Source organism: Dipodomys merriami, unplaced genomic scaffold (assembly GCF_024711535.1).
Source record: "Dipodomys merriami isolate MVZ:Mamm:240054 unplaced genomic scaffold, mDipMer1.0.p SCAF_1, whole genome shotgun sequence".
Taxonomy (NCBI): domain Eukaryota; kingdom Metazoa; phylum Chordata; class Mammalia; order Rodentia; family Heteromyidae; genus Dipodomys; species Dipodomys merriami.
The window spans coordinates 102,384,228-102,398,189 of NW_027202270.1; the positions used below are offsets into that span (position 1 = coordinate 102,384,228).

The following is a 13,962-nucleotide window of genomic DNA, read 5'->3' on the forward strand; positions in this document are numbered from 1 at the left end:
AGGAGACCTGTAGCCTTCCACCAGCTTCAGAGCCCAAGGTTTTTATTGGTCTTGTATAGGGAAGCACGTGCAGAAAGTAAGATATAAACTTCAGCACGTTACAATATTTTGTATACAAGTGGTAGATTACCTTCTTATTCTGGAAAAGAGAGCCAAACAGTCAACAGCTTATAATTTGCATAAATTTTAGTCTACCCCTAGGCTCCCACACAGTTTAGGTGGAGCTAGCCTACAGTGAAGATAGAAATTTGAATTCCTGTTAAGCAGGACTGATTGACCTTTTCAGGAAACACTCAGTGTTCTGAGAGTACGTTGGGAAAAGGTACTCCAAACTCCCAATCCTTTCGGGCCTCACAGCTCAGATTTTCAGGCTCTCACAAATGAGTAGATCCAAATTTACTTTTTTAGCTGTACATGCAGCATTTGAATTTAGATCTCAATTATGTTTTCAACTAGGTAAATTCCAATATTTGGATTTTGTTGTTGTTGTTGTACTACAACACTAATATTGAAAAATAGAAGAAGAAAAATTTTGTTACTGATTTTTAGTAGATGTGACAGGAAATAATAACAAAAATATAGATCTGCAAATCAAGCCATTGAAATTTCTATGTTTTTCTGTTGCTTTAATTGGTTGATTTGTAATAAATTTCTCTTTGGTTGCATATTTGTATTAAAAATTGTTTTTTGGAACTATTTCCCATGCTGGAATATAACTTGCATTTTGAATTTTCAGTAAACTAAGAAAAATTATTTGAAATCCCTGACAATGCATTCTGCTTCAGCAGGGAAAATTGCAAAATAATGTTTTACTTCACAATTTAGAAAACAATCATGCATTTATTTATTTTTAATAATAGATATTGTTGGTAGTCCTTGTCAGTAACAGAGAAGAGATTTTGAATAGATATAATATAGAACTGTTGTTTATGAAAGCCAATTCATCAAATCTTTTAACAATTGGCTCTTTATTTTTATTTTCAATTTGCAGTTTGGTTTTGGTGTTTTAGACTGTTTAAGCCCTTTGTTTATGCAACCATACAGAATTAGTTCATATTACTAACTTGTTTACTTCAGCAGCAAGCTCTCAATTACCAGAATATAAAACATGGATTTTCAACCAGTTTTAAAAGCATAAATGATTTTGAAAGGATTGTTCTTAATGAAACTCTGTGTGTGTGTGTGTGTGTGTGTGTGTGTGTGTGTGTGTGTGTGTGTGTGTGTGTGTGTGTGTGTGTGTGTGTGTGTGTGTGTGTGTGTGTGTGTGTGTGTGTGTGTGTGTGTGTGTGTGTGTGTGTGTACCAGTCCTGGGGCTTGAATTCAGCACCTGGGTATTGCCCCTGAACTTTGGTCTACCACTTGAGCCATAGCCATTTCTGTTTTTTTCTGAGTAGTTTTCTGACTTTCCTGTTCTGGCTGGCTTTGAAACATCATCCTCAGATCTGTCTCCCGAATAGCTAAGATTAAAAGCATTAGCCACCAGTGCATGGCTTGGTTTTGGTTTTTAGGTTATTGTAAATTTAAGAAACATAGAAAGGCCGAGTGCCTGTGTCTCACGCCTGTATTCCTAGCTACTCAGGAGGCTGAGCACTAAGGATTGCGGCTCAAAGCCAGCCGGTGAAGGAAAGTCGGTGAGACTCATCTCCAATAAACCATTCAGAAAACTGTAAGTGGCGCTGTGGCTCAAGAAGTAGAGCCCTCTCCTTGAGCTGAAGAGCTAAGGGACAGCATGCCCAGGCCCAGAGTTCAATCCCCATGACCAACAGAAAGAAAGAGAAAGAAAGAAAGAAAAAGAGAAAGAAAGAAAGAAAGTGTACAAGAATATTAGGAAGAGGGTAAGGAAAAAGAACAGAAGAAAAATGGAGTGTTGGGGTTTCTGGTTGAATAACACTGTTGAATAACAGTGTAACATAGTAGGTCATACAGTTTGGGAAAACATTTCTAAATGTTGACTGACATTAAAATGAAATTTAAAGCATCAATAAGTTTTGGTGGTGCATATTTATAAATCTCTGTCCTTCTGAGAGGAAAGGAGAGGCAGAAGTAGAAGCAAGCAAATGGGGAATTAAGGGTAGTCTGGGTCACATAACCAGAACATGTCTCTAAAAAAAAGAAAAGAAAAAAAAAAACCAAGCCAAACAAACAAAAAACCCACAGTTAAAAGTATCATGTGAACTGAGCACCAGTGGCTAATGCCTGTAATCTTGGCTACTCAGGAGGCTGAGATGTGACCGTCACGGTTTGAAGCTAGCTGGGGCAGAGAAGTCCATGAGACTCTTATCTCCCATTAATCACCAGAAAACCAGGAATGGTACTATGGCTTAAATTGGTAGAGCACTAGCCTTAAGCAAAAAAGCTCAGGGACAGCACCCAGGCCCTGAGACTAAGCCCATGAACACCCTCCCCCCCCAAGTATGTGACACTTTGTATGACTAAAATAATACCTTTTGAGTGCTTGCCTGGCCTGCATGGGGCCTCTGAATTCCACACATAAGCTGAGCACCACATAAGCTGAGAAAGCCGGAAGTGGTGCTGTGGCTCAAGTGGTAGAGCTAGCCTTGAGCTGAAGAGCTGAGGGATAGTGCCCAGGCCCAGAGTTCAGGCCCCACGACTGGGGGGAAAATATATATATATGTATATATATATATATATATTATATATACACACATAATAATGCATTCTGTTTTTGTTTCTTCATATTTGGAAATTTTTCATGCTAAACAATTAAAAAGGCATTTAGGGCTGGGAAGGTAGCTCAGTGGTAGAGTGCTTGCTTTGTTTGCAGCAACACATAAGCAGAAAAAGCCGGAAGTGGTGCTATGGTTCAAGTGGTAGAGTGCTAGCCTTAAGCTAATGAAGTTCAGGCCACACGACTGACAAAAGAAAATAAATAAAATAAAAATAAAAATAAAAGGGCATTTACCTGGAAATAGTCCAAGCAGTTCATTAAAGTCATGCAATAATTTCAATCATTTAAAAAATTTGCACAGTGGCAAAACGCAAAGAGCCTGGGATCGCCCTCATTTTACAAGCATACACACACAGCTCTAAAGCAGACAAAATATGCCTCCTATTTGTCAAGATGGCAGAATATTTTTCATGCAGAAAAAGTCTAAAGTGTTTCAGACAATTGCAAGCAAAATTCACTCTTGGGGCTCTTATTTCAAGTATTTTGGGGGGACTGTTATTCCTCTTCGTATAGTAGGATGTAGCTGTACCTTTTACATTTCTCAGCCATATTTCACTAGAGAAACAAGAGCTCAACTGCTCTCGTTTTACAAGTGCAGAAGTGGGGATTCGGAGGTAGATTCCCGAGAGCTCATTCCGAAACCCACACGCCTCTCTCCAGGTACAGGTAGGAACCCTGACGTCACGGGCGGGGTCGGGCGGGGCTTCCCTAGCTCCGCACTTCAGCTGGGCCGGAAGCCTTGCGACCGAAGGTCCCGCCCCGTTCTCAGGCCCCGCCCCTCGCGAGCTCCTAGTAACGCCTCCCTGGGGGGGGCGGTGGGCCCGCGCAAGGTAGGAGCTGCTCCGCCCCTCAGGCCGGCCCCGCCCCTTGCGGGAGCTCGGCGTGACTCGGCGGGCGCGGCTCGGGCGGGCGCTGCTGGTGAGTACCTCTTCCCAGCCGCGGGGCCACACTGGGAGGCGGAGGATGGAAGTGGGCTTATCGGCCATTACCCTGTGTCTTGCCAGCAGCCCCGTGGCAGCGACGACGATGGACCGGGAGTCGGCGGGCTGTGTGGAAGAAGCGGTCACCACGTCGGGAGCCGCAGCCACGGCGGCGTTTGGAGCCTCGGCGCGGCAGGTAGGTGGGGGCACGGGGAGCTGAGGCCGGAGGGCGGAGCTGCCTCGTCGCGGGGTTCGCGACTGTCTGGTCGGTCTGCCCACCCCTCCTCTGAGCAGGCCGCTCGCTGGGGTTCCTCCGTGTGGTACCCGGGCCTCCGCCCACCAAGGCGTCCCTCGCTCCCCTGACGCCTTGGTTGGCTGCGCTGGCGGACTCTGGGGGCCTCGAGTTGGCGGGGAGGGGACGAGTGATACCCTAGGCGCTGGTTGCCTGCGGGAGAAAACAGGCGTGTCCCCTTTAAGGACGGTCCTTAGAGTAGCTGAAAGCCAGGTGACTGTGGCTGCAGCCACATCTGTGGTCTCTAGTGCCAGCTCCTGCCTTTGGTTCTTCCTTGTGCATTTTTGCTCTTAACCCAGGTGGATATGTTAATTCAGGCCTGAAAAACGTCTTCAGGCCGAGAGTCGCTTTCCTGTTCCTCACCCTTGGGGTGGGCGTTGCCCCCATTACACCCACAAGGCAACTGAGGCTCATGGGTAGTCTGACCCGTGAGTGAGCCGCCCCTGTGAGCATTGAAATGGAACTTTTGTCAGTAGCCACGTTGTAAAAGCTAGTTGTACTCATTTTAATAGTGTCTCTGTTTAGCCCGTTGGATAAAAACATATCAACATACATGTAATTACTATGAAAGTTTCAATGAAGTACTTTTCCTTTTTTTTTAAAAAATGAAGCCTGGAATCCTAAGTATATTCCACATGCAAGTCTCTATGTGGATTTTTTTTTTTTTTCTATTTGAAGAAGAGGGTGATATGCAAGACATTTAGGAGACAACACTAGTTGAGAACTTTTAATTTTCAGGTGAAACCTGTTGTTGACCAGTACACTCACTCAAGACCTTTAAGTCTGTGGACTTGGTATGCTTTGGCGTTTTACTTTTCTTTTTGTTACTAGAAATGTGTGTTTTGTGTTTTTTTTAAATCAGTACTTCAACTTTGAATCTAATAGCAAAAGTAAGTAAACATCCCTGTTCTGATATACCAGTTAAATGTTTTCACAGGCATTTTGTTTTAGTGGAATTATGTTGTTTTCATATTCTTGATAAAAACAAACACTTAAACAATAAAATAATAAAACATTAAACAACAATTTAAACATTTCAAGAAGCAAAAGGAAAACACAGGAATACTCCTACTGCCCTTTTAGAAAAAAATCAATGATAGATAGATGATTGATAAATGGATAGATAGCACCCTTGTTTATCTCCTTTTTTCTTTTTTGGGTTCGGTCGTGGGGCCTCAACTCTGGGCCTGGGCGCTGTCCCTCAGCTCTTCAGCTCAAGGCTAGTGCTCTACCACTTGAGCCACAGGGCCACTTCCAGCTTTTTTGTTTTTGCTTATGTGGTGCTGAGGAATTGAACCCAGGGCCTCATGCATGCAAGGCAAGCACTCTACCACTGAGCCACCTTCCCAGCCCCTTAACTTCTTTTTTCTACACTGGTGGCTTGGGCACCATGGATAGTGTGTGTGGGGCGGGTTGGGTTTGTTTGGAATGGTGAGCTACAGGCACGAGAGGTTACAAACCTACCCAGGGCACTTTTCTTACATTCTCATTCTCCAAAAGTATTGTGTTTTCTTTTTTCTGGTTGTGGGGCTTGTGAACTCTGGGCGGGAGCACTGCCCCTTAGCTCTTTAGCTCAAGGTTAGCACTCTACTACTTGAGCTACAGCGCCACTTCCGGTTTTCTGGTGGTTTATTGGAGAGAAGAGTTTCATGGACTTTCCTGACCTGGCTGACTTTGAATCATGATCCTCAGATGTCAGCCTCCTAAGTAGCTAGGATTACAGGCGTGAGCCACCTGAACCCGCTTATTAAGTTTTTTTAAATGCACATACCATCTCTTCTTTCTTAATTAAACACAAATAAACTCATACTATACAGACTTTTAACATTTACCCTTTCTGCTTTGATGTTTATGTTCCTGCACAGAAACACCTCTGGAAACCCCAGATCTATGCCCAGGGTTTTCCCAGTATGAGGAAGAGGAAATACAGTGAGGTGGAGATGTGGGTGGAGTGGTACACTGCTGCCTATCCTACACTGCTTTCCAAATTTGTCAGGACTGATAAACCCTAAGTGGAGTTAGTTAGGATACTGAATATGTTTAGTTAGAACCGGGGCTCTAACCAGGCCATCCCTTATCTGTTGTGTGACACACTATCCAGATGCCTCTGAATAGACTTTTTTTTTTTTTTTTGCTGGTTGTGGAACTTGAACTCAGCCTAGGCTCTGCCCCTGAGCTCTTTTGTGCAAGGCTAGTGCTCTACCACTTTGAGCCCTAACACCACTTCCAGTTTTCTGGTGATTAATTGGAGTCTCCTGGACTTTCCTGCCTGGGCTGGCTTTGTACAGTGATCCTCAGCTCTCAGCCTCTTGAGTAGCTAGGATTACAGGTGTGAGCCACCAACACCAGGCCTGAATAAACTTTTAACCACACTTTGTCTCAGTGTTATCAATGCAGTTAAAATATCATACCACTCATCAATTTATTTCCAGCTCCACTGCTAGCAAGCAGAGAGTTATTATTGTAACTTTGTACCAGAATTGTTGGCTACATGATATAGCATTGCTTATCCCATGTTGCTAGCAATCTAGTTGGTGAAGGTAATGCTGAACAAATTCCAAGAGTACTATATGTTTTAAAGACATCTTGGTTGTTATGGGAGTATTTTTTTTTAATTACCATTAAAACAGGTCCTGAGGGCTGGAATATAGATCAGTGGCAGAGAGCTTGCCTGGCAAGGGCAGCATCCTGGGCTCGATCCCCAATACCAAAAAACAAACAAAAAACCAGTTTAAAAAAAAAAAACAGGTCCTGAGAATTAAGCAGATACATAGTGCAGTTAACTATAAAATGTAATTAAATGAGCCAGTTGCAGGTGGCTTACTTCTGTAATCCGAGCTACTCAGGAGGTTGAGATCTGTCCTTTGTGGTTCTACGTCAGTCCAGACAAGAAAGTCCATTGAGACTCTAATCTCCAGTTAACCAAAAGAAAGCTGGAAGTGAACTGTGGCTCAAGTGGTAGAGTGACAGCTTTGAGCAAAAAAGCTAAGGGATAGTGCTCAGGTCCTGAGTTCATGCTCTAATACTGGCACGTGCATGCACATGTGTGCCTGCACACACATTGTTAAATGTTAATGGATTGTTATCCATTAAATTGATGTATATTAAATAATTTCCTGGTGATAATTAAATTTGTATAATCAATTGCAAAAGTGTTCTTGAGGGCCTGGGAATGTGGCTTAGTGGTAGAGGGTAGAGTGCTTGCCTAGCATGCATAAAGCCCTGGGTTCAGTTCTTCAGTACTACATAAATGGAAAAAGCTGGAAGTGGTGCTGTGGCTCAAGTGGTAGTGTGCTAGCCTTGAGCACAGAGAGACTCAGGGCAGAGCCCAGGCCCTGAGTTAAAGCTCCAAGACTGGCCAAAAAAAAAAAAAAAAAAAAAAAGTGTTCTTTATAATTGCTGGAAATTTTGTACCAAATTATTTTGATTTTACCTCGTAGTATTTCTCCTCACTTCCCCAAAATACAGGTTAGAATCACATGGCAAAGATTGTTTCTCTATGGGCTGGGAAGATGGCTCAGTGGTACAGTGCTTGTCTTGCATGCATGAGGCTCTGGGTTCGATTCCTCAGCACCATATAAGCAGAAAAAGCCGGAAGTGGTGCTGTGGCTCAAGTGGTAGAGCTCTAGGCTTGAGCTGAAGAGCTGAGGGACAGCGCCAAGGCCTAGAGTTCAGGCCCCACGACTGGTAAAAAATTAAATTAAATTAAAAAAGAGATTGTTTCTTTAAGGCTTTTTACTTTGCCTGTCTAGTTCTTGGTGGCCCAGAGCCAAATCCAGCTAGCCATTCATTTTAAGTAAGGTTTTATTGGAACAGCCACACCTATCCATTATGTAGTGTCCAAATAAGTGGCTTCTCTTCCCTGGCTGCTTCTGGAGAGTTCATTGTGACACAGACTATCTGATCTACAAAGCCTAAGATGTTTACTATCTAGCATTTACCAAAACTATGCTAAACCTTGCCTAAAACAATAAATCTGAAATTTGAAAATTTACTACATCCAAAGTTAGTATTAGGCTGGGCATTAGTGGCTTATACTCATAATCCTAACTACTCAAGAAGCTGGAAAAAAAGTCCAATTAACCAACAAAAAGCTGGAATTGGAGGTCTGGCTCAAGTGATATATTGCCAGCCACGAGGAAGCAAGCTGAGTGAGAGCTCCAGGCTCTGAGTTTAAGACCTAGTACCAGCATATAAACACAAAATTAATATAGTTTTAAAGAAAATGCTTAAATAAGTCTCTTGAGTTAAATCTCCTGTCATCTAAGGATGCAGTTCAAAGCCAGCCAAAGTAGGAAATCTGCCTGGGCAGGAAATTCTGTGAGACTCTTATCTCCAATTAACCGTCGAAAACTGAAAGTGGAGCTGTGGTTCAAGTGGTAATAGAACACCAGCCTTGAGTGTAAAGCTAGGGGTAGCCCTCCAGACCCTGAGTTTAAGCTCTCTGCACAGGTACAAATGTGAGTATACACAGAAATACTGTTTATATTTATCCAGTTTGGTTATTGGAATGAAAAATATAATGAGATTTCAACCACCTTTTACAGAATTTTAAAATTCTTTTGGAGAGAAATAGACACTCAAGGTTGATGGAGATTTTCTAGCATTCTTTTTTTTTGGGGGGGGGGGGGTCTGGTCATGGCCTGAACTCTGGGCCTGGGCGCTGTCCCTCAACTCTTCAGCTCAAGGTTAGCCCTCTACCACTTGAGCCACAGTTCCACTTCCAGCTTTTTTCTTTTTGCTTATGTGGAGCTGAGGAATCGAACCCAGGGCCTCGAGCATGCAAGGTAAGTGCTCTACCACTGAGCCACCTTCCCAGCCCCTCTAGCATTCTTTAGGACAGTCAACGTTTTGTTAAAGTTGTATAAGGAAAATAAAGTAGTGACATCTTCCTTACTTTTGTTTTGAAACAGTAAAAATTAAGGCTATGAAAGTGCTAGAGGAGGAAGTGGTACTGTGGCTCAAGTGGTAGAGTGCTCGCCTTGAGCTGAAGAGCACAGGGAAAGAGCCCATGCCCCACAACTGACAAAAAAAGAAAAAAAGAAAGTGCTAGAGGAAGCAGTGACAGGCTGCCTCTGCTCTCCTAGATTGGGTTGGGGCTGACAGAGAGGGCAGTGCATGATGTGGTGATGCACTGTTCACTGAGTGGGGCTATTGCCTTGGCATTAGAGACATCCAGTTAGTATGAAGGCGAAGCTATAACCAAGCTGCTCTGGGTTTGCATTGGAAATTCAGGGAGCAAAACACATAGTCTTGGTCCCAAAAGAAATACAGTCATAGCTGGGCACTGGTGGCTTACGCCTGTAATCCTAGCTACTCAGGAGGCTGAGATCTTAGGATCGCAGTTCAAAGCCAGCCCGGGCAGGAAAGTCCGTGAGACTCTCACCTCCAATAAAACTAGAAAACCAGAAGTGGCACTGTGGTTTAAGCGGTAGAGCGCTCCCCTGGAGCTGAAGAGCACAGGGATAGGGCCCAAGCCCGTTCAAGCCCCATGACTGACCAAAAAAAAAAAAAAAATACAGTCATGGGCTGGGAATGTTACTTAGTGGTAGAGTGCTTGCTCAGCATGCATGAAGCCCTGGATTCGATTCCCCAGTACCATATAAACAGAAAAGCTGGAAGTGGCACTGTCGCTCAAGTGGTAGTGTGCTAATCTTGAGCAAAAGAAGCTCAGGAACAGTGCCTAGACCCTGAGTTCAAGCCCGAGGACTGGCAGAAAAGAGAAAAGAATATGAGAAAAGAGAAAGAATCACAGGCATCAGGAAATTGAGTAGGGATGGCTCTAAGTAGTGCTTGGGATCTGGGAGCTATAGGAGAAAGGTGGCCTGGGTGAATGACTTGTTCCCAGCTTGATCATGGATACAATAAACGTGTTGTTTAAACTCTCAGGAGAGGCTATAAAAAACTGTGAATTTTTTTCCCAGGTTAACCCTTCAAAATTCTATGTTATCAAGGTTTTCATAATATAGTTCATAATATAGTTGGTTCCAATACTGTCTGTGTATGTCATAGAACAATGTAAGTGTTCTTTGGGTTGGCTATACCAGGATTCAAATCCTGCCTAAGCACTGTTTTCTGAGAAGGTTATTAGAGGATTCATTAATGAAAAACAGTGCCTAAGAGTGAAGCTTCAGGCTGTACAAGGCCTTGGGTTTTATTCCCAGCACTGTAAAATGTTTTTATTTTATTTTATGTTTTTGGTGCCAGTCCTGGGGCTTGAACTTGGGGCCTGGGTGCTATCCCTGAGCTTCTTTTGCTCTGGCTTATTCTGTTTATGTAATACTGAGGAATCGAATTCATGGCTTCATGCATGCTAGGCAAGCAATCTACCACATTGCCAGCCCTGTAAAAGGTTTTGTTTTTTTGTTTTCTTTTTGTCGGTCATGGGGCTTAAACTCTGGGCCTGGGCGCTGTCCCACACCTCTTCAGCTCAAGGTGAGCGCTCTACCATTTGAGTCACAGAGCCACTTAGGGTTTTCTGGTGGTTTTTTGGAGATAAGAGTCTCACGGACTTTCCTGGCCAGGCTGGCTTTGAACTACGATCCTCAGATCTCGGCCTCCTGAGTAGCTAAGATTACAGGCATGAGCCACTGGCGCCCAACTATAAAATGTTTTTATACTTGTATAACTGAACATGGTCCGCTTTATTAATATAATCTCATGTCTGCAACACTAGTTGAAAGAACTTTTTTGTAGTGGTGAACAACCATCATGGATTTAAATTACATTTTCCCATAATTATAAGAATCCTTATAGAAGAAAAAATTTTGAATTCTGGTTATCTTAGAGATTTCTACCAACATGGACTTTAATTAGGTAGTCAGTATTGTTTTACTTTAGTTTTTTTTTTTTTTCTTTGATGTGGGGCTTGAACTCAGGGCCTGGGTACTGTCTCTGAGCTCCCTTGGCTCAAGGGTAGTGCTCTACCACTTGAGCCACAGTGCCATTTCAGGAATTTTTTTCTGTTTATGTGGTATAGAGGAACTGAACACCGGGCTTCATGCATGCTGGGCAAACACTCTACGAATGAGTTACATTCCAAGACCTTTAGTTTTGTTTTTAAATCATTCTAGTGGTACATGAATATATTCTTTTTAAAAATTGTTATTATTAAGGTGTTGTACAGAGGGGTTACAATTCCATAAGTCAGGTTATAAGTACAATGCTTCTTGGACAATGCCACCCCTTCCTTCATTTTTCCCCTCCTGTTCCTACTCCAAAATTACATAATTGATTTTTTTACATAGTGTATATTGAATACAATGACTCACCCCCTCTTTCCTCCATTCCTGTGCCCTCTTGTCTCCCTATCCCCATAAAATATGTTTCTATTTCTTGGTATTTGTTTTGATAAACAATACTTTGGTTGTATATTATATTGCTAGAATCCGGGCGCCGGTGGCTCACGCCTGTAATTCTAGCTACTGAGGAGGCTGAGATCTGAGGATCACAGTTCAAAGCCAGCGTGGGCAGAAAAGTCCGTGAGACTCTTATCTCCAATTAATCACTAGAAAACCAGAAGTGGCACTGTGGCTCAAGTGGTAGAGGGCTTGCCTTGAGCTGAAGAGCAGGGATAGCGCCCAAGCCCAGGGTTCAAGCCCCACAACTGACAAAAAAAAAATTTATATATATATATATATATATATATATATATATATATATACACACACATACATAGAGAGAGATAGTTAGAAACAAACAATAGTACCAACAACAAAATACAAAAAGGATAAAAGGTCAGTTTAGCCAATAAGGTTAGTTCCTGTTCAGGTAACCCTGATTGTCAGATGCTTTTTTTGAAATCTAGTAAGAAGTGTCAAAATTTTTTTATTTAATTAATTTATTTTTTAGAGTGTGTGTTTATGGGTTATGGGGCTTAAATCTAGCCCTGGGAGCTATCTATGAGGTCTTTTGCTCAAGGCTAGCATTCTACCACTTTGAGTCACAGTGACATTTCCAGTTTTCTGGTGGTTGATTGGAGATAAGAGTTTCATCTCGGGCTGGGAAGGTGGCTCAGTGGTAGAGTGCTTGCCTTGCATGCATGAGGCCCTGAGTTCGATTCCTTAGCACCACATAAGCAGAAAAAGCCAGAAGTGGCGCTGTGGCTCAAGTGGTAGAGCGCTAGCCTTGATCTGAAGAGCTGGGACAGGGGCCAGGCCCAGAGTTCAGGCCCCATGACCACCACCACCACCAACAACAAAAAAGGGTCTCATCTGCCTGGACTGGCTTTGAACTGGGATCCTCAGATCTCAGCCTCTTGAGTAGCTAGGATTACGGGCATGAGCCACCAGGGCTTGGCTGTAAATTTCTTTTTTTTTTTTTTTTGTCGGTCATGGGGCTTGAACTCTGAGTCTGGGCACTATTCCTTAGCTCTTCAGCTCAAGGCGAGTGCTCTACCACTTGAGGTACAGCACCACTTCTGGTTTTCTAGTGGTTTATTGGAGATAGGAGTCTCACGGTCTTTCCTGCCCGGGCTGGCTTTGAACCGAGATCCTCAGATCTCAGCCTCCTGAGTAGCTAGGATTATAGGCATGAGCCACCGGCACCCAGCTTTGGCTGTAAATTTCTTTACTATGAAAAATATTTGTTGCTCATATTTTATGAGCTATTGACTAAAATATCTGGAAGTTGTAGAATAGAACAGTAAAGGTTTGCTTTTTCAGATTTGGTTTACAGATGGATTATATTTGGCTTGCAAAATGTTGTGAATTTAAGACTCTTGAGTTAAAGGAAAGATTTAAGTTAAGCTGGACGTGTGTGTGTGTGGGGGGGGGTAAGATGGATTTTCGTGTGTGTGTGTGTGTGTGTGTGTGTGTGTGTGTGTGTGTGTGTGTGTGTGTGTGTGTGTGTGTGTTGGAGGTAAGATGGATTTTCATGCCATGGCTGTCTTTGAAACATGATCCTCAGATCTCAGCCTCGGGAGGTATGAACTGTGCCTGGCTTTGAACTGCCTTTCTCTAAGCTCAAATCCAAATATTTAGGAAGGTTTCATGATATAGACTGCTATTTTTATTTTATATATCTAACATATATACATATAGATAATTTTCCTTTGACGTTTTATACTCATCCTTCTGTAATTATTGTTCTTTAAAATGGTTGCTGTCCAGCATGTCTTCACATACATATAACATTGAGATATTGGTAGGACTTTAAGTGTGATTTTTGACTCTAAGCTGTTGATCTAAACTGCAGAGTGAGTATGAATACTGCTTATTTTATTAACTCTACATATATACTATTGATGTTCTTTTTTGGGTCCGGTCGTGGGACCTGAACTCTGGGCCTGGGAGCTGTCCCTCAGCTCTTCAGCTCAAGGCTAGCATTCTACCACTTGAGCCACAGTGCCACTTCCGGCTTTTTTTTTCTTTTTGCTTATGTGGTGCTGAGGAATGGAACCCAGGGCCTCAAGCATGCAAGGCAAGCGCTCTACCACTGAGCCACCTTCCCAGCCCACTATTGATGTTCTTTTTTTTTTTTTTTTTTTGTCGGTTGTGGGCTTGAACTCTGGGCCTGGGCGCTGTCCCTTAGCTCTTCAGCTTAAGACGAGCTCTCTACCACTTGAGCTACAGCGCCACTTCCGGTTTTCTGGTGGTTTATTGGAGATAGGAGTCTCACAGTCTCTCCTGCCCGGGCTGGCTTTGAACCGCGATCCTCAGATCTCAGCCTCCTGAGTAGCTAGGATTACAGGCGTGAGCCACCAGCGCCCGGCTCTATTGATGTTCTTGTGTATATGATTTTTTAAAAATTGTTTCAGGATTTGTCTGTTTTAGTTCCTAAAATAAAGCCACAAGACAGGTATGTATAATGAAAGAATCTCACTTGAAACTCCAATTCTCTTATTATTAATACAGATGAGTAATGAAAGAGGCTTTGAAAATGTAGAACTGGGAGTCATAGGAAAAAAGAAGAAAGTCCCAAGGAGGGTCATCCACTTTGTTAGTGGTGAAACAATGGAAGAATACAGCACCGATGAAGATGAAGTGGATGCCCTAGAGAAGAAAGATGTTTTGCCTACTGTAGATCCGGTAGGTTTGATGCTCATAATCATTTTATCAATG

General features: G+C 42.9%; 1 protein-coding gene across 6 annotated transcripts in view; it reads left to right on the plus strand.

The window, feature by feature from the left end:
* Positions 1–13,962, plus strand: part of LOC138830169 (signal recognition particle subunit SRP54) — a 100,970-nt gene that overhangs the window by 66,327 nt on the left and 20,681 nt on the right. The window contains exons 1-3 of one of the 6 annotated variants that reach the window (XM_070026651.1): positions 3,309–3,355; positions 3,697–3,805; positions 13,756–13,929. The exons of 1 other annotated variant lie outside the window; for it this stretch is intronic. In XM_070026651.1, the coding sequence (XP_069882752.1) occupies positions 3,716–3,805; positions 13,756–13,929 (264 nt within the window). In that variant the 5' untranslated portion in view covers positions 3,309–3,355; positions 3,697–3,715. 4 more of the 6 variants (XM_070026646.1, XM_070026647.1, XM_070026648.1 and 1 more) reach the window with 4 other exon arrangements.